A 21,864-nucleotide genomic window follows, 5' to 3' on the forward strand; every position below is an offset into this window, starting at 1 on the left:
ACACATATAATGGAATATTACATATTGTTTATTGTTATATGTTGGATAATTGTACTGTACATATAATGGAATATTACACATTGTTTATTGTTATATGTTTGATACTTGTACTGTACATATAATGGAATATTCCATATCGCTTATCGTTATATGTTGGATAATTGTACTGTACATATAATGGAATATTACATATTGTTTATTGTTATATGTTGGATAATTGTACTGTACATATAATGGAATATTACATATTGTTTATTGTTATATGTTGGATAATTGTACTGTACATATAATGGAATATTACACATTGTTTATTGTTATATGTTGGATAATTGTACTGTACATATAATGGAAATATTACATATTGTTTATTGTTATATGTTGGATAATTGTACTGTACATATAATGGAATATTACATATTGTTTATTGTTATATGTTGGATAATTGTACTGTACATATAATGGAATATTCCATATTGTTTATTGTTATATGTTGGATAATTGTACCATACATATAATGGAATATTACATATTGTTTATTGTTATATGTTGGATAATTGTACTGTACATATAATGGAATATTACATATTGTTTATTGTTATATGTTGGATAATTGTACTGTACATATAATGGAATATTACACATTGTTTATTGTTATATATTTGATACTTGTACTGTACATATAATGGAATATTCCATATCGCTTATCGTTATATGTTGGATAATTGTACTGTACATATAATGGAATATTACATATTGTTTATTGTTATACGTTGGATAATTGCACTGTACATATAATGGAATATTACACATTGTTTATTGTTATATGTTGGATCATTGTACCATACACACAATTTAATATTACACATTGTTTATTGTTATATGTTGGATAATTGTACCACACATATAATGGAATATTACATATTGTTTATTGTTATATGTTGGTTAATTGTACTGTACATATAATGAAATATTCCATATCGCTTCTCGTTATATGTTGGATAATTGTACTGTACATATAATGGAATATTACATATTGTTTATTGTTATATGTTGGATAATTGTACTGTACATATAATGGAATATTCCATATTGTTTATTGTTATATGTTGGATAATTGTACCATACATATAATGGAATATTACATATTGTTTATTGTTATATGTTGGATAACTGTACTGTACATATAATGGAATATTACATATTGTCTATTGTTATATGTTGGATAATTGTACTGTACATATAATGGAATATTCCATATCGCTTTTCGTTATATGTTGGATAATTGTACTGTACATATAATGGAATATTATATATTGTTTATTGTTATATGTTGGATAATTGTACCACACATATAATGGAATATTACATATTGCTTATTGTTATATGTTGGATAATTGTACTGTACATATAATGGAATATTCCATATCGCTTTTCGTTATATGTTGGATAATTGTACTGTACATATAATGGAATATTACATATTGTTTATTGTTATATGTTGGATAATTGTACCACACATATAATGGAATATTACATATTGTTTATTATTATATGTTGGACAATTGTACCACACATATAATGGAATATTACATATTGTTTATTGTTATATGTTGGTTAATTGTACTGTACATATAATGAAATATTCCATATCGCTTCTCGTTATATGTTGGATAATTGTACTCTACATATAATGGAATATTACATATTGTTTATTGTTATATGTTGGATAATTATACTGCACATATAATGGAATATTACACATAGTTTATTGTTATATGTTGGATAATTGTACCACACATATAATGGAATATTCCATATTGTTTATTGTTATATGTGTGGATAATTATACTGCACATATAATGGAATATTACATATAGTTTATTGTTATATGTTGGATAATTGTACCACACATATAATGGAATATTCCATATTGTTTATTGTTATATGTTGGATAATTGTACTGTACGTATAATGGAATATTACATATTGTTTATTGTTATATGTTGGATCATTGTACCAAACATATAATGGAATATTACATATTGTTTATTGTTATCTGTTGGATCATTGTACCACACATATAATGGAATATTACATATTGTTTGTTGTTATCTGTTGGATCATTGTACCATACATATAATGTAATATTACATATTGTTATATGTTGGATAATTGTACTGTATACGTAATGTAATATTACATATTGTTATATGTTGGATAATTGTACTGTATACGTAATGTAATATTACATATTGTTATATGTTGGATAATTGTACTGTATATATAATGTAATATTACATATTGTTTTATGTTGGATAATTGTACTGTATACGTAATGTAATATTACATATTGTTATATGTTGGATAATTGTACTGTATATATAATGTAATATTCCATATCTCAACTTTTAAACAAAAGTATTTTGATGTTTCAGATTCTTCCAGCAATGTAAAACTAGATTGATTTAAAAATGTTTGAGTTTCAACTAAAATGTACTCATTATTGTAACTAAAATGTACTCATCATTGTAACTAAAATGTACTCATCATTGTAACTAAAATGTACTCATCATTGTAACTAAAATGTACTCATTATTGTAACTAAAATGTACTGACCATTGTAACTAAAATGTACTCATTATTGTAACTAAAATGTACTCACCATTGTAACTAAAATGTACTCATCATTGTAACTAAAATGTACTCATTATTGTAACTAAAATGTACTCATTATTGTAACTAAAATGTACTCATCATTGTAACTAAAATGTACTCATCATTGTAACTAAAATGTACTCATCATTGTAACTAAAATGTACTCATCATTGTAACTAAAATGTACTCATTATTGTAACTAAAATGTACTCACCATTGTAACTAAAATGTACTCATCATTGTAACTAAAATGTACTCATCATTGTAACTAAAATGTACTCATCATTGTAACTAAAATGTACTCATCATTGTAACTAAAATGTACTCATCATTGTAACTAAAATGTACTCATCATTGTAACTAAAATGTACTCATCATTGTAACTAAAATGTACTCATTATTGTAACTACTTTGTTATTACTATTTCTCTCACAGAAACGAGTGTTTACAGTTTGTAGAATGTTAGATTTACTTACATCTAAACTACTAGATTAAAGTGTCATTTACATTATGGTTGATGAAAAAAATAAAGTTATTTGTGTCAAAGAAATAAATAAAACTTTTTATATTGATTTAAAGTTACTCAATGAAGCGAATTAACTAGTACCGAAATTTTCCTTTAAATTTTATTTTCTCTAAATAGGTAATTCGAAGTAATACCGTTCAACTAAATGAAATACTTCTATAAAATTATACAATTCATAAAGAATCAATATGTTATGCCTGAATGTCTAGAAAAATAACTGAACCATTTCTATTTGTTAAAGAAAGTTTATCAGGACAGATATAATTTATTATGGAAATAAATATATGTGGAATTTCTACACGTATCGTTACCAGGTAATATCCTATTGAATGATGATATATACCAGCCACTTATTCATTTCATTGTTCTCGTAATATACTACTCACTTATTCATTTCTTTGTTCTCGTATAAACTAGTATACGTGAATTCGCACACGGTCTTCCACACTGAAAAGTTACCTAAAAAATATCGAATCACGGGTTAATACGATTATGAAATTGTAAGTTAGAGTGTATATAATCCTTTCACAAATTCAACTGGAACTTGGCTGCACGAAGGTAAATTCTACGAAACATTTTTTATCCACTCTTCTAAAACCCATATTTACTAAGCTTGTAGACTGACAAACAAAGCTGGTTGTTATACGTAGACATTTAATCTGTGGAGAACTTATGATGTCTGTGTAAATCAGGCACAATGATATAAGGTTATTGGATATCAAACTATGAGTTCCAGTACGTTGGTCGTATGTCATAGTTTCCTAACAAACATTGAAGCTGAAAAATAAACAAATGGTTGACTTGTTTATATAGTGCAAAAAGAAAGTCTACTCGCGTGTTTAGAATTATATATGTCTGTCTATACATATATATATACAACAGATGAGTACTTTCTTTTACAAGACGAGCTGGAGAAGTTCTGTATTGTAACTTTTACAAACCATTTATCCCTTTAATTCCTCCTGAAGTTTTGGACAGTATTGGATGCGAGCTTTGTACAAAAAACAAACATAAAAAACCGGTAGAAGTACCATATACTGTAAGTGGAGCTTAGCCCACATAGTAAGGTCTATAAGGTGCTCTTTTGTTGTCACCGACGGTGTACATAGAACAGGGCTTGTTAGTTTAGTTCTATTCGCTTGTGTGTGTCGCGAAGCGTACCAAATTCGTGTGGATTTCCAAAACACCGGTCACAAAAGCATGATGTCCATGGACTTGTCACGGGATGTTGAAACCCGAGAACCAACTACTTAAAATTAGCCTGTCTAGTTCTCGTGACAGGCGCTGCTTCCCGAGTCCGAGACAGACGCTCGGAGTTGAAAAAAGACCTTGTCATGTTAATAACACTTAGTCCAATCCGCAGTGAATGCGTTAGAAAAATAGAGCCCGGGGCCTTCAATATATTGTCGGTTGTGCTCTCTTTATTCGGGTCTTTTAGCAAAGCTAATCGGTAAATACACTGTTCAGGGATGCTGAATGCGCGAGGCGACGCTTACGCTAATTTTACCTCCTACTGAGACAACATAAGCATGGTTCAAAAGGTTTATACCAAAATCTTGGTTAACCTTGTCGTGATAGGTTGGTTCATTCGAAATGAGGGGGCTAGTATAAGGGCAGCTGTATGATGGCTACGTTTGAAGAAACAAGTTTGTGTTACTGTACCATCTTGTTACCAAAAGAAAAGCATTCTATTCAGGATAACTCGCCGATAACAAACCCTCCTTCTTTGGTCTATGCTACGGTGCCGTGGGCCACAATACAAATACAAACACACGTCCGATGTAGCGGCTTCCGTGTTTCTCAGTAATTACGCAGTATACAGTTGTTACAACACTAAGAACGTGTTTTCTCTCTTTCCAGGTGCGGATGACAAGTCTAAAGAACCGCCGGTCTCTGTTCCAAACGTTTACCCCAACAACTCTCTCTCTGCGGAAGTAGCAATTATAGCCAATAATGGATTAGAGGACGACATAGATACCAGTGGTCCGGCTTATGAGGAAGGTCCGAAAAAGAAACATCGCAGGAACAGGACCACTTTTACAACATACCAACTGCACGAGCTTGAACGTGCCTTTGAGAAATCGCATTATCCTGACGTTTACAGCAGAGAAGAACTGGCCATGAAAGTGAACCTACCAGAGGTCCGAGTGCAGGTAGGTGGCGTTGTGATCAGACGAAACAAAACCTGAAGTACATGTAGGCGCAGACTAATCAAGTGGTGTTTGTTATTATTGTTGTTGCAAACAATAACGACAATATAACCTTTGTCTTCTATAGATTATAGATTATTGTCTTCTATATTTTACAGAAACAGTTACACACATTTAGTTTGCATATTTCAGTTCTCATTAACAAACCAGAGTCTTACAGAGGAAACTCGGTTAATACACCACTGGTGTTTGTTGATAGATATATTTCAATATTCACATAAAATTCCATATGCAATACAGTAATATATACCACGAAATAGAATTTATAGAAATATAAATTTGTTTGTTTTGAATTTCTTGCAAAGCTACACGAGGGGTAATTTAGTAGCGAAAGACTAGAGGGAAGGCAACTAGTCATCAACACCCACCGTCAATTCTTAGGCTACTCTTTTTCCAACGAATATTGGTATTGAACATCACATTGTAACGTCCCCCACGACTGATCTGGTTTAGTATATTTCTGTCTCTGATCTTTGGTTTTCAATATGTTCTGTCCCCATTCTCAGGCCAGCATTGTGTCACATCCTTAGAATCTAAGTTCCATCATGCTAGTAGGATTGACCGTCACATTATAACGTCCCCCACAACTGATCTGGTCCAGTATATTTCTGTCTCTGTTCTTTGGTTTTCAATATGTTCTGTACCCATCCTCAGGTCAGCATTGTGTCACATCCTTAGAATCTAAGTTCCATCATGCTAGTAGGATTGACCGTCACATTATAACGTCCCCCACGACTGATCTGGTCTTGTATATTTCTGTCTCTGTTCTTTGGTTTTCAATATGTTCTGTACCCATCCTCAGGTCAGCATTGTGTCACATCCTTAGAATCTAAGTTCCATCATGCTAGTAGGATTGACCGTCACATTATAACGCACCCCACGACTGATCTGGTCTAGTATATTTCTGTCTCTGTTCTTTGGTTTTCAATATGTTCTGTACCCATCCTCAGGTCAGCATTGTGTCACATCCTTAGAATCTAAGTTCCATCATGCTAGTAGGATTGACCATCACATTATAACGCCCCCCACGAATGATCTGGTCTAGTATATTTCTGTCTCTGTTCTTTGGTTTTCAATATGTTCTGTACCCATCCTCAGGTCAGCATTGTGTCACATCCTTAGAATCTAAGTTCCATCATGCTAGTAGGATTGACCGTCACATTATAACGCCCCCCACGACTGATCTGGTCTAGTATATTTCTGTCTCTGTTCTTTGGTTTTCAATATGTTCTGTCCCCATTCTCAGGCCAGCATTGTGTCACATCCTTAGAATCTAAGTTCCATCATGCTAGTAGGATTGACCGTCACATTATAACGCCCCCACGACTGATCTGGTCTAGTATATTTCTGTCTCTGTTCTTTGGTTTTCAATATGTTCTGTCCCCATTCTCAGGCCAGCATTGTGTCACATCCTTAGAATCTAAGTTCCATCATGCTAGTAGGATTGACCGTCACATTATAACGCCCCCCACGACTGATCTGGTCTAGTATATTTCTGTCTCTGTTCTTTGGTTTTCAATATGTTCTGTACCCATCCTCAGGTCAGCATTGTGTCACATCTTTAGAATCTAAGTTCCATCATGCTAGTAGGATTGACCGTCACATTATAACGCCCCCCACGACTGATCTGGTCCAGTATATTTCCGTCTCTGTTCTTTGGTTTTCAATATGTTCTGTACCCATCCTCAGGTCAACATTGTGTCACATCCTTAGAAACTAAGTTCCATCATACCCCTTCTGTAACGTTTGGTTTGTGGAGTGTCCCACCTTTAGGATCTGATTTGTTCCTTCTCTTATCTTTAGTATGAAATATGTCCCGTCTCTAACTTTGTTTTGTAAAAAAAAGTTTCCATTTTAACCTTTTTTTTTTTGCAGAGTGTTTAGTTCCCAAACCTTAGTTTACAAAGTGCCATATTTTTATCCTGTCAGTGGAGTACCTTTATACTATTATAATACAAAGAGTGTGCAGCGTCTAACTTTTGGGGTGAAAATACCTCTCTTTACATTTTTGGCTTATTTTATGATATTGATTTTCCAAATTTTTATTTTTATTCCATTCTACAGAATATTTCTTATGTCTTCATAAAATAATCTCTTAACATACTTCCACACAAACATGTTTGAAAACAGACAAATGGATATTTATATATTTGTGATTTTAAAATAAATGATAACTTCATATCTTTATATATTTTCATGGTCTTCTTTCTGTGTTCCCTTTGAAGCAAACCTTTTGGGCAGATTCGATTACCAAACTAAGTTTTCTTTTTTGTTCCATTTATAAAGGATCTTTTGGGCAGATTAGATTAACAAACTAAGTTTTCTTTTTGCGTTCCATTTATATAGGATCTTCTGAGCAGAATCGATTAACAAATTAAGTCTTTTTTTTTAGTTCTCTTTGAAAAAGGATTTCTTGGGCAAATTCGATTAACAAACTAAGTCTTCTTTTCGTGTTCCTTTTGAAAAGAGTCTTCTGGGCAGATTCGATTAACAAACTGAGTTTTCTTTTTGTGTTCTCTTTGAAAAGGATCTTTTGGGCAGACTCGATTAACAAACTAAGTCTTCTTTTTGAAGAGGATCTTTTGGGCAGATTCAATGAGCAAACTACATATTTTGGGTAACTACTTCACGACCAGTTTCAGCTTAATTGTATTTCAGCAGCTACGTGCACACACTTCACAGATATTGTAAACTTGTTTTTTTCGTCATACGTTTGAAGAACTTTGATGCAGAATAGTAAAATAATATTATCAACTTCTAATCAAACCACAGAACACAATAAGAATTTATCAAGTAATAAATATAGCCAATTTATTATAAGGTTCTTACTTATAATGACTAAAATATATTAGTTCATCATTTAGATAGCCAACCAAACAGTCAGTAATGAGCAAATTCTCAAAACCACGAGATCGGACAAACGAGTAGTGGTTGACACAGGAATGCATACTTCAATGTCCTGCGTCCCAGCACATTTTGAAGAGCAAAGACCCTAAACGTCGTTTCTATTATTTTTTTCTTTTGCTTCCAATTAATTACCATTATAAATCAATTATTTTCATTTTCCCCCTGTAGTCTTGCGTGGCTTTACGAAAAATGCATTAAATGCCACTTTGAAGACAGTTACTTTTTGTCTTCTATACAGTAAGTGTAGTGTCACCAGTTGATTGACGTAATAATCTATTTGTCACATTTGACAAGCGAATTATTTTAAAATCTTAGCCAGTTATTAAAGAGATGAATAGAAGAATTATGTTAAGCCCAAACCACTACATAGCTTCGAAAATATGTGCATCACATGACGTTTTTAATCTTTAAAAAAATCACGGTGAGTAAAGGAAAAAATAACTAGTAAAAAAAATAGGTATTTCAGTCATGCATTGCTTATCAAAATTTAGCGATAATGTAAAGGTATTAAAAATACTTCAACGTGATCAGTAAATCAAATAAATTATCATTAACTTTAAAAGTTAATCCAGTAATTTGATATGCGTAATTTAATTTATCATTTTTCTTTATTATGGACTGAATTGATCCGCCAGGTGATTACCTTCGATATTAGCGATACTTTCAAACGAAAATTTAATAATATGTCACGAATTTTGGTTATATTAAAAATATCATGTTAGCCCTAAATCCGAACACTAAGCTAATAGTGCAAAATAATACATAATAAAAGCTGAAAATAATAAAACTAAATACAGTATGTATATATTTATATTAAAAATTGTAACCAATGCTCTAAATTAAAGATACTAAGTGTTCTATGTGCTTAGATAAGATAGTTCGAAGATATACGCTACTGCCCTAATAAACTCTTACAATATAAATGGCTTTCCAGCAGCAAGTTTGTTGAATTATAATTTTAAAAATTGGGTTTCGATACCCATGGTGGGTGTCCCCTAATTGCTCTGCGATATGTCTGCAGGTTTACAATGCTAGAGTCCGGGTTTCGATACCCATAGTGGGCACAGCGCAGATATCCAGTTACGTAGCTGTACTCTTAACGAAAAGTACTATAAATATATAGTTGAATGAATATATGTCGTAAGGTTGTAAAAATAAATTATTTTAATGTTCTCAAGTTTACTTTTAAGACAACTACACGTCGGCCAAAATCCAAAGTCACGAAAACATTGTTGGGCTACAAGTGTTACTTGTAGAGTGTTAGTACAAACACACGTTGATGTTGACATGTCACCACGCGACAAAGGTTAACATTTTTTTTTTCGCGAAACAAAAGTGACATTAAATTAAATGCGTGAACCGATTTTTGCGTGAGTGATCTGGAGGCAACGGCTCCGATGTCGTTTTTATAAGGGGGGGAATCAGCGTATGCGATAAGAAACAAAAATCGCTTACCCCTTGTCTTTGTATATGAATGCACACACAAAACGCTAACTAAACAGTAGAATGAGAGAACCTAAGATATTTATTGACTTCTGTAACCCAGTATTATTATGTTTATTGTAAGTATGTGTGTCAGAACGTTACGGGTATAACAGAGATCAAGTTACACTTGGAAATGAGATGATTATTGAAGTCTACTTCGTTCAATCCAAATTTCCAGGTGGTTAAAGCAATCGACTCGTAATCTGAGGGTCGCGGATTCGAATACACATCACACGAAACATACTCGTCCTTTCAGCTGTGGGGGTGTTATAATGGGACGGTCAATCCCACTATTCGTTGGTAAAAGATTAGCCCAAGAGTTGGCGGTGGGTGGTGATGACTAGCTGCCTTCCCTTTAGTCTGACACTGCTAAATTAGGTACGGCTAGCGAAGATAGTCCTCGTGAAGCTTTGCGCGAAATTCAAACCAAACCAGTTCAAATTCTCTTCTTTTCAACATTTGTGTTTAAAATGCTATTCCTGTTTTCCTCTTTTGTTAAACTAGTTCACTACACACTTCATTAAAATTGTTCTATATTTAGAACTTGTGAGCGAAGGTATAATGATCATATAACATATGATACGTAAACAACACTACTTCTGTCATATGCAATGGCGACGAACCTTTTCGCCCAGTGTCAGGACTCCTCATTATTTTAGAAAATGAACGCGTAGATTTCTTTTACGTCACACACACATGCGTATTACGGTGAACGTCATAGGATTTGGTAACACTTATTCTAAAGCGCACGTTTGTAGAAGTTTCAGCTATATCAATGACGGATGAATTATCTCTATTTTAATCGAGTCTCAGTTGGTGAAAACATTAAAAATTTAATTCTGTTATTTCCTTCTATTAATTGTAGTTAAATATTTTTCCCGTGGTAGAAATGCTCAAGGTTTACTCGAATTTGTAACAGTTAACACCGAAATTTAATTTTACTTTGCTTGATACAAATACGCATCTTACCAATAGATGGCAGCATATACCTGGTAGGCATACGTATACATCTGAAAATGTCAAACACAGTTATTTAAATATTGATTTATATGTATATATGTATATATATATATATGGGAGCTTGAAATAGTATCAATGATAATTTAAAATGATAAATAAGATATCTTCTTTAATTAACTGGAATCGCAGAAATGTGTGTTAAAATGATGACACATTTGTTATTTTCGTGAACTCAAGACAGTAATCTCACATTTAGCCAACGACTAGTTTACGGACTTGCTTTGTTGTTTCTATTTACTACTGGAGTGCAGATTACAACGTGTAGCTTGGAAGTTAGAAAACAACCACCAAATCTTACATCTGATGTTTTAAAATTAATTATTTTTCATTAATGAAAATAAAATTATGACATGATAGTCATTCCTAGAAATAAACTTATTTGTTTGAAGCTAAGCACAAAGATACACAGTGGGATATCAGTGTTCTGCACAACACGGATGTCAAAACCAGGTTTTTAGTGTTGTAAGTCTGCAGACATACCGCTATGCTACTGATGGGCACCTGGAAATAAAAGAGATATACAAGTATAAGCCATTAATACTTGGAATATATTGTTATGCACAAATACCACGAGATTTCTGAGTGCATTAGGGGGGTTTGATTTCTTTTAATTCACTATGTTGTAACCTAAATTAATTTCATTGTGTGAATAATATTGTACTTTCACACCTAATTTGTTATTTGGTAGTATGAAGAGAATATTTTGAAATTTCCTTTTGGTAAAAAAACAGTTGTGGCAAATATATATATATGTGTGTGTGTGTGTGTCATCTGTTCGATATTATTTATAGGAAATAAATTACTTAGTAAAATACAGTAATAGACTGTTAACAACACATGACGACTTTGTAAAATACAGTAATAGACTGTTAACAACACATGACGACTTAGTAAAATACAGTAATAGACTGTTAACAACACATGACGACTTAGTAAAATACAGTAATAGACTGTTAACAACACATGACGACTTAGTAAAATACAGTAATAGACTGTTAAAAACACATGACGATTAACTTGGCAGAAAGACAGACATTTTAGTTATACATATATAAAAAATTTGGTTTTAGGGCTTTTAATTTTATCATAGTGAATATAATATAAAGTGACAACAATACCTAAAAGTATCGCGTTGAAACCGAGTTATGAAAAAATTAAAAGGATTGTTTTTTGTTTTGTTTTGAATTTCGCGCAAAGCTACACGAGGGCTATCTGCGCTAGCCGTCCCTAATTTAGTAGTGTAAGACTAGAGAAAAGGCAGCTAGTCCTCACTACCCCCCGCCAACCCTTGGGCTACTCTTTTACCAATGAATAATGGGATTGACCGTCACATTATAACGCCTCCACGGCTGAAAGGGCGAGAATGTTTGATATGACGGGGATTCGAACCCGCGTCCCTCAGATTACGAGTCGAACACCTTAACCCACCTGGCGATGCCGGGCCAAATTAAAAGGAATGTTTTGTATTGCCATATGTTCCAAGACTAACTACTGTTTTGTTTTTTTAAAGCAAATGTTTTGCTCTATATTTAAACCAATAATTGAGATAAAGTTTATGCAGTAGTGGAAATTGTGTACAATTTATGGATAAATTTGGAATTTGTAAAAAAAAACAAAAAAAAACAGAAAACTTAGTTATAGCAGAACATGTAAATAAAACTCAACATATTTATCGTGGCAAAAAACAATTGTATTGGCATAACCTAGAGATATTACAGTAGCTAATAGTTGAGAATCACTGGAAATAATGAAATTTAAAGATAATTATAAATTATTAAATAGAGAAGAAGATCTGGCGAATATCTGCCGCAGAACGTGACAAGACCTGTTCTGGTATTTACCGTGTTTCTCCGATAATAAGACCTACCCATAAAATAAGACCTAGTGTGATTTTTGGGGATAGTTTTAATATAAGCCCTACCCTTAAAATAAGCCCTAGTTAAGAGTGGCAGGAAGAGGAGAGAAATAAAAAAAAAAATTTATTAATTAGTTTAATAGTTAGTTAATTAGTTTGTTTAAGTATTAATCAGTTAGTTTAATAGTTTAATAATAGTTTCTTTTAAATGGTTAGGTTAATAGTTTTACTTTGTAACTTCATTTTTTTAATATATCAAAATAAGACATCCCCCGAAAATAAGCCCTAGTGTCATATTTTGGAGTGAAAATTAATATAAGCCCTGTCTTATTTTCGGAGAAACACGGTATGTACAAATGGAAGGAATTACGGACAGGTCACGTGATATTTAAGAATGTGAAATTCATCGCGTGCAACTTTACTCGTGAAGATCACGTGTGACACGTTGAAACGTGTAGTCATTATTATGAAATTATATCAATTGTATATTGAGTTTGACGTTATATAGTTTAACATTAGACACAAATGCCGATGTAAATAAATATATATTATAGGACAACCATGTACAGTACACAGGTAGGTAAGTAAATATGTAAATACATTTGTACATACATATACAAGTGACTAATTAGATATTTAATTAGATAGATACGTACATAGACAGATAGGTAGATAGACATACAAATATATAAGTAGATAGATAGATAGGTAAACAGATAGATAAATGTACATACACGGTACCTTTTCAAGCTCTGACTGTGTCTACGTTGGATTCTTGCTTCAGGGTGTTTAAGAGCTACTCTGGTTTCCAGGAGTTATTGCCTAGTCAAAAAGCTTCTAAACGTCAAATAATTTAATCTGTGGGCTCTAACATGCCGCCCATTACGACAAGAGAAGCAGAATACGGGAAGATGGTGGGCATTCTATTTGCCGCGAGCGACCGTTCCGCGTATAACGGCCCGCGTTGATTCAATAAAAAAGACAATAGAAAGAAGGTAAAAGTGCCGTTAGAGACGGTGCTCGGAGCAAGTTGTGATTCAATATTGAAGTAAATTGTCAGTCACTGATTTGATTTTGGACTGCTGATTGGATGTATATGGACGATTAGAATCCATTTGTTCATACGAATCTACACCAGACACGTTGCTTTTAGAGGTACAAAGACGAACGAAGAGGTTGGAGAAAAAAAAAAAAGATGGATTTCTTTGGGGGCCACTTATTAAGTTTCTAACTAAAATGCAGATGCACTTATAACTACGACGTTCTGAATTTCAAGACTAAGTCACACACCTCGCATATCTTTCTAAAGGAAGAAATTTCCACTGCATAAAAGAAATTACTAATTTTTAACGAAATGTACTTTCAGACTCCTAACTTTTGTATTAATTAATGGTACTAGATGACTCATGACTGCCTTTCGCCAGATTGCCTTTTTATAGAATACGCTCTGTTTATTTCATAGAATGAGTCAACTTTTTAAACAACAATATGATTCCACACGTGCACACAAATTAACAATTTGCATCAATCCGGCCATCGAAGTTTTGCGTATATGTGCTTATGTTTAAACTTTGACTCTCTGTCTGTATAACTGTCCGTATTATACAGGCCTCCCAGTAGCACAGTTGTATGTCTGCAGAATTACAACACTAGAATCCAGGCTTCGATACCCGTGGTGCACCGAATACAGATAGCCCGTTGTGTAGTTTTGTGCGTAATTACAAACAAATCATATTATACGAACGAGTGTTTAACTCATTTGTCTCGTCTGTCTTTTATCTTATCTTCTCCGTCTTTTCTTCTACGACTGATTGCATATTTATCCGCATACCTTACTTCGGCCAGGCGTGGTCCAATGAATTAAGGCGTTCGACTCGTACTCCGAGGATCGCGGGTTCGAATCCTCGTCGCACCAAACATGCTCGTCCTTTCAGCCGTGGGAGCGTTATAATGTTACGATCAATCCCGTTATTCGTTAGTAAAAGTAGCCCAAGAGTTGGCGGTGGGTGGTGATGACTAGCTGCCTTCTCTCTAGTCTCACACTGCAAAATTAGGAACGGCTAGCGCAGATAACCCTCGTGTAGCTTTGAGTCAAATTCAGAAATAAACAAACACACCTTACTTTTTCGTCTATTGTTGAGCAATGTTATATCTCTATCTATTATAAGAGAATTATAATACGTCTATTATGGGTGGAAATAATTGGAGTCACAAAACATTAAATAGTGATGTTTATTTACTTGCAACAGTGTGGTACAGTGTATTTAGATAAATATAAATTGTAGTTATATTTATGAGAACAATATCAATTATACTAAAGATGGTGCTCGTTACTTTCACAAAGTGTCTATTTATTACCTACATTTAAAATGTTCGTACTGTTTATTTGAAGTTAAGCACAGAGCTCTCAAATAATGGGCTATCTGCACTGTGTCCCCCATAAGTATTAAAACTCGATTTCTAGCATTTTAAGCCCACAAACATGCCACTTGGGGGCTAAAATGTTCTTATATTTTTATTTGTTTGTTTTTGAATTTCGCGCAAAGCTACACCAGGACTGTCTGCGCTAGCTGTCCATAATTCAGCAGTGTAAGACTAGAGGGAAGACAGCTAGTCATAACCACCCACCACCAACTCTTAGGCTACTTTTTACTAACGAATAGTGAGATTGATCGGATATTATAACGCCCCCACGGCTGAGAGGGCGAGCATGTTTGGTGCGACGGGGGATTCGAACCCGGGACCCTCGGATTACGAGTCAAGCTCCTTAACCACTTGGTCATGCCGGGGCCTTTCTCATATTGTATTGAGAGCTTTATTATCAAATGTCAGAGACAATTACGTTAGTGTTAGATTGTCGAAACAAGTTTGTATAGACAGGTGAGGTAAGCCAGATATAGTTTTCAGGTACATTTATGTTATTGCGCATTGAAACAATAACACTCTCGTGGTATACTAAATGCACGCTCACGTGTTGTTGAAGAATTATTCTAATTAATAAAATAGTAATAAAAAAACGCATACTCCGGGGCCAAGGGTGCTTTATAAGAGTGACGGGCAAATCCTACTATTTGTTTGTTTGTTTGTTTTGGAATTTCGCACAAAGCTACTCGAGGGGTATCTGTGCTAGTCGTCCCCAATTTAGTAGTGTAAGACTAGAGGGAAGGCAGCTAGTCACCACCACCCACCGCCAACTCTTGGGCTACTCTTTTACCAACGAATAGTGGGATTGACCGTCACATTATAACGCCCCCACGGCTGAAAGGGCGGGCATGTTTGGCGCTACCGGGATGCGAACCCGCGACTCTCAGATTACGAGTCGCACGCCTTAACACGCTTGGCCATGTCGGGCCCCTACTAATAGGTCTGTCAAGAACACTAGGAGTTTATGGTGGGTGGTGTTGCCTTTTCTTTATAGTTTATCACTTGAAAATTAGGGATAATTAGCGCTTATAACATCTGGAGGAGCTTTGAGCGAAATCCAACCAGCTAACAGCATAAATGTTCATATAAATAATTAATAGTAGCAATTTGAAAATGATAAACTGTCAAACATTAGGACTATATCTCTGAGAGTAATTATTAAAAAAAATTAATTATTCCTTACAGTGTATATCATCATAAAATTAGAACAGCGATGACAAGTTGATCGTTTGTTTAGCTTTGCGTAACAATCCGAAACAAACTTTGCACTTTCTTTATTCAAATGTGACTGGAAAACAAAATGAGTTGGAAAAACACAAGAGTTTATTTAAAAAAAATGATTTGTGGAGAAATTTCCAAAATCGAAAAAATACGCGAGTAGAAAAGAGTTTGATGTTAATTCAAGTATTTACTTGAATAAAACTAAGGGCGATTTTTAACTTAAATAATTCAACGTGAAATGGTGTTTGGGAGTATTTATTTAAATCTTCTTAAAAGTATATACAATATAGATATATTTTTAATTTAAGGCTTATCTATTATTGTGTTATTGAATGTTTTAAAAACATCCAATGTCGGCCATCATCTTTGCTGTTTTTTTTTTTTTCATACTTAACAGCAAGAGTAGTAGTAGATAACTTTTGGCAGAGTAGTAGTCATCTTCAGCTGAGACAGTTTTATTTTTCTAACAGGGTAGTTGGCTTTTGGATACAGAGGAGCCAGTAATTTAAGTGAATTTAAGATAAAGCTTAATAATAATAATAATATATACTTTTAGTTTAGTTTAAAAATTGGACAGCCGAGATTGACCAATAGGTCCCATGTTGACCCCAAGAACATGTGTTATGTTATTGTTCGCCATCATTCAAATGTTTCTCAAAAACGACTGGGCGTGGTCAAGGGGTTAATGTGCCTGAATTGTAAGTCCAAGTAGTTCAGCTTCTTGACCTGTTGATTAAAAAAAAAAAAAAGAAACAGAAAAGACACACACTCTTGACTTTTAACCCGTGGCTACATTATAAAAGGGATAGTGAAACACAACTATTTTATGGCACAAATGTAGCCCGAGTTGAGGGCGTTGATTACTTAGCTACCCACCCCGTGTCCTGAAATGTAGTCCAGATAATGATTTAAATTCGAATGTACAGCAAGTGTACAGTGATGTCATGCTAAATAACCCAGGTTTCTTTGTGTAATAAACACGGCAGTAAGACTGTAGTTCAGTGTGAAACAAAAGTATTTATAGTTAACAGTTATATATTGCACATGTTCTTGATTCAGTACCTTAATAATTATGTATGAAGTATTTTAAATACATCTGAATGTACAAAATCATGAAAGAATCTTCAAGTCTGCCTTATATATATAATGTATATTAAAGTCTGCCTTATATATATAATGTATATTAAAGTCTGCCTTATATATATAATGTATATCCAAGTCTGCCTTATACATATGTAATATATATCCAAGTCTGCCTCATATATATATATATATAATGTATATCCAAGTCTGCCTTATACATATGTAATATATATCCAAGTCTGCCTCATATATATATATATATAATGTATATTAAAGTCTGCCTTATATATATAATGTATATCCAAGTCTGCCTTATATATATAATGTATATTAAAGTCTGCCTTATATATATAATGTATATTAAAGTCTGCCTTATATATATAATGTATATCCAAGTCTGCCTTATACATATGTAATATATATCCAAGTCTGCCTCATATATATATATATATAATGTATATCCAAGTCTGCCTTATACATATGTAATATATATCCAAGTCTGCCTCATATATATATATATATAATGTATATTAAAGTCTGCCTTATATATATAATGTATATCCAAGTCTGCCTTATATATATAATGTATATTAAAGTCTGCCTCATATATATATATATATAATGTATAACCAAGTCTGCCTTATACATATAAAGCTTTTTTTCTTTTTGTGTTGTAACTGAAGCTTTAGGATGCTTTATTTGTTGTTGAAAATTATGGAGGCTACTCTAGGGCTATCTGCGCTAACCGTCCCTAACTTTGAAGCAAAAGATTAGAAGTAAAGCAACTACTCAACATCACCTACCGCTAACTATTGATCTACTCTTTACCAATGAATAGTGGGATTGACCGTAACATTATAATGTCATAATGGCTAAAAGGGCAAGCATGCTCGGTGATATGATTCGTACCCGCAGGTTGTGAGTCGAGTGCCTTAGCTACCAGGCTATGTCAGGCCTATAAGGCTTTATTATAGTAATAAATACTTTATAGAAAAATTAATATAAAGATACTTTAACTGAAGATAACGAACTTGATATATTTGTTTACTTGGTATAAGAAATATTCGTGGAAACATCTTAAGTGGGAAAACACTTAAAATCTTATACACTTCTTTTAGGACATGCTTAAGTCAATTGTTTGTTTTAACGTAAATCAAACCAGCCAGAATTTTTTAGTGGTTGAAGGCTACAGAGTTTGACATAAAATGTGAAAATTACGAAATATAAAGCCGTACCAATACAGAGCGATTATTCTGTTTGGTATTCATTTCAGGTTTGGTTCCAAAACCGAAGAGCAAAGTGGAGACGCCAGGAAAAACTGGAGAGTGAAAATGCTCTTAGGTCTCTACGACACTCCAGTTCGCCGGACTGCCCTCACTCCGGGATCGGAATGACTTGTGCTACATCTCCGAGCTGCGTTTCTGGCCTGTCGTCATCTCTCGGGATAAACTCCTCCTCTGTGTTGACAGGAGCGAATCTGCAGCCGATGTCATTGGATACTTGGTTGAGCCCACCTTTAATGGGCCCGCCTTTTTCTCACTCACTACAAGGAATTCTGGCTCATTCTCAATCCATGTATCCTAGCTATCTGACGCCTTCTGTGCCGACGGCTGTGACGGTTCCATGTTCAGCGGCCATAAGCGGCCTGCCTACAGGGAACATATCCATCTCTGCAGGAACCCTGGGAGCTACTCCTAGTCCTTTGAACTTGTCCGTTAGTTGTGCGGACCTGAAGGTCACTGACTCTAATCCAGTAGATCCAAGGAGTTCCAGCATTGTGGCTCTAAGAATAAGAGCAAAAGAGCACGTTGATCTAATAAGTAAGAGGTTAACGTCTGTTTGAAACCTTGCACATCAATCAGTGAAAGAGTACTTCAGAACTTATTTAAAAGTTGTATCACCACAGGACGACAAACGTCAGTGTACATAGTGAAAATGTTTGTCCATGTTTCCGTTCAAATTTTTCTTTCCCAACTGACAATTCATTGTCCACAATAATTATTGTGTTATTGTACCATGTCGTAAAGCTGGTTATTGTGTGTGTCTGTGTGACGCTTTCGACACAGAACTAAACACAGAACACATACAGTGAAAGTTTTCATACATATATCTGGGTTATTTCCTGCAACACATGTAAGAAAACGCTTAAGTTGCCTATGACTGATTTTAATTTATTCAGGTACTGTTTTTAATAATGCTGCTAACACTAGAATATCACCATCAAAAGAAAAAATGCAAACAGATAAAAAACAACACTTAGTGGTAAATTACTAGTGATCTGAGAAGTGAACAAAAACAATAATTAAGAAATGGAAATATTGTGCATTGAGGGAATTGTGTATTGTACTACTGAGTTTGTTTTTATTACTGTGTATTGTATGTGTGTGTGAGAGACAAAGATTATGTTAATGTACAAAGTTTCTTAAAATTAGTGATAATGTCATTACCTACGAAAATGTTTCAAAAACAGTATACTCTTGAGAAATATGATATACCTCTGAGAAATATAAAGGTATGATATACCCCTGATAAATTATAAGAGTATGATATACCCCTGAGACGTTATAAGAGTATAATACACCCCTGAGAAGTTATAAGAGTATTATAAACCCCTGAGAAATTATAAGAGTATGATATACCCCTGAGACGTTATAAGAGTATAATACACCCCTGAGAAGTTATAAGAGTATTATAAACCCCTGAGAAATTATAAGAGTATGATATACCCCTGAGAAATTATAAGAGTATAATATACCCCTTAGAAATATAAGGGTATGATGTACCCCTGAGAAATATAAGGATATGATATACCCCTGAGAAATTATAAGAGTATTATATACCCCTGATAAATTATAAGAGTATGATATACCCCTGAGAAATTATAAGAGTATTATATATCCCTGAGATATATAAGAGTATGATACACCCCTGAGAAATATAAGGGTATGATATACCCCTGAGATATATAAGGGTATGATATACCCCTGGGAAATTATAAGAGTATGATGTACCACTGAGATATATAAGGGTATGATATACCCCTGAGAAATATAAGGGTATGATATACCCCTGAGAAATTATAAGAGTATGATATACTCCTGAGAAATTGCAAGGGAATGAAAAAAAACATGTACGAATAAGTTTCCAACAAATGTGAGTTCTCAGAGTTCTTAGTTCTACTTTTGTTCGGTATTCGTTGTCTTTGAAGTAATGATTTTTCTCTGTAATAATATTTGGTTCATTATATTGTATATCCATATGTATTTTGTATATTAAAGTTTCGACCTCTTCAGAAGTTTTTCGTTTCGAAACCTCAATTTAAATACGTTTAGAAAAATTTACACCTTTTGCCACTAGGGATGAGAAACATGTCACGGGAAAATGGTCCTTTAAATATATAAAGGTAAAAATATTATAACTATAATTTTTAAGCCATAAACAAAACATTCAAATTAAACAAATTACGTGCATTTTAGAAAAAATTAGTTTTAATTGGAGCTTGTGTTTGTGTTTTTTTCGAATAGCAAAGTCACATGGGGTATCGTTTGTTTGTTTGTTTTTGAATTTCGCACAAAGCTACTCGAGAGCTATCTGTGCTAGCCGTCACTAATTTAGAAGTGTAAGGCTAGAGAGAAAGCAGCTAGTCATCACCACCCACCGCCAACTGTTGGGCTACTCTTTTACCAACGAATAGTGGGATTGACCGAAACATTATAACGCCCCCACGGATGAAAGGGCGAGCATGTTTGGTGCGACTCGGATTCGAACCCGCGACCCTTAGATTACGAGTCGCACGCCTTAACACGCTTGGCCATGCCGGGCCTACACATGGGGTATCGAACCGCTGATTTCAGAGTTGTAAATCCCTAGATTTACCGCTGTACCAGCGAGCAGAGATTGGTATTTGCCGGTTTTGACGCAGTCCTTCCTCGTGATTTTGTCTGTTTACTTATTTAACTTCATTTCAATGTCATTATTTAATTTCATTAATATATATATATATATTTTATTATTAACATATCTTGATCCTGTTTACGCGTTTCATATTACGCATTATTTACTTTATTTGTTCAGTGGTACATAAACAGGGTTTTCTAAAAGTACAACTTCATAGTCACAAACAAAATGCTAAGGAAGTTTTGAACTGTTTCTGATTTCAAAGTTCGCTGGAGGAGGCCTAACATAGCATCAGCGCTGTTACTTTCGCAAACATGCATCGTATTGTACTGAAGAACAGTTGTTTGGTATTTATTGTGGACATCTCCTGTTTCAACAAATAATATCAACAAAATCACTAGAATTTTCCTAAATAAAAATATTGTTATAAGCTTACTGTCATCCGTTTATGTGGATGTCTTGTTACAATGAGTGCAGCATAACACTCGGGGTTGGGTTGGGTTGTGATGAGACCAAGGTAGAGTGGAAGATTTATGTTAATAAATAAAATGTTTCATAACACTACGCGGCCCGGCATGGCC

At 33.8% G+C, this 21,864-nt stretch overlaps 1 protein-coding gene across 1 annotated transcript in view; it reads left to right on the plus strand.

Annotated features, from left to right (window-relative positions):
- LOC143231910 (retinal homeobox protein Rx3-like) overlaps positions 1 to 20,663 on the plus strand; it is a 38,225-nt gene extending 17,562 nt beyond the window's left edge. Inside the window, exons 2-3 of the mRNA XM_076466736.1 lie at positions 5,042 to 5,334; positions 18,660 to 20,663. Coding sequence (XP_076322851.1) covers positions 5,042 to 5,334; positions 18,660 to 19,229 — 863 coding nt within the window. The 3' untranslated portion in view covers positions 19,230 to 20,663. The remainder of the gene's footprint in view (positions 1 to 5,041; positions 5,335 to 18,659) is intronic.
- The last annotated feature ends 1,201 nt before the right edge of the window (positions 20,664 to 21,864 follow it).

The sequence above is a fragment of the Tachypleus tridentatus genome, chromosome 11 (assembly GCF_004210375.1).
Source record: "Tachypleus tridentatus isolate NWPU-2018 chromosome 11, ASM421037v1, whole genome shotgun sequence".
Lineage (NCBI taxonomy): Eukaryota > Metazoa > Arthropoda > Merostomata > Xiphosura > Limulidae > Tachypleus > Tachypleus tridentatus.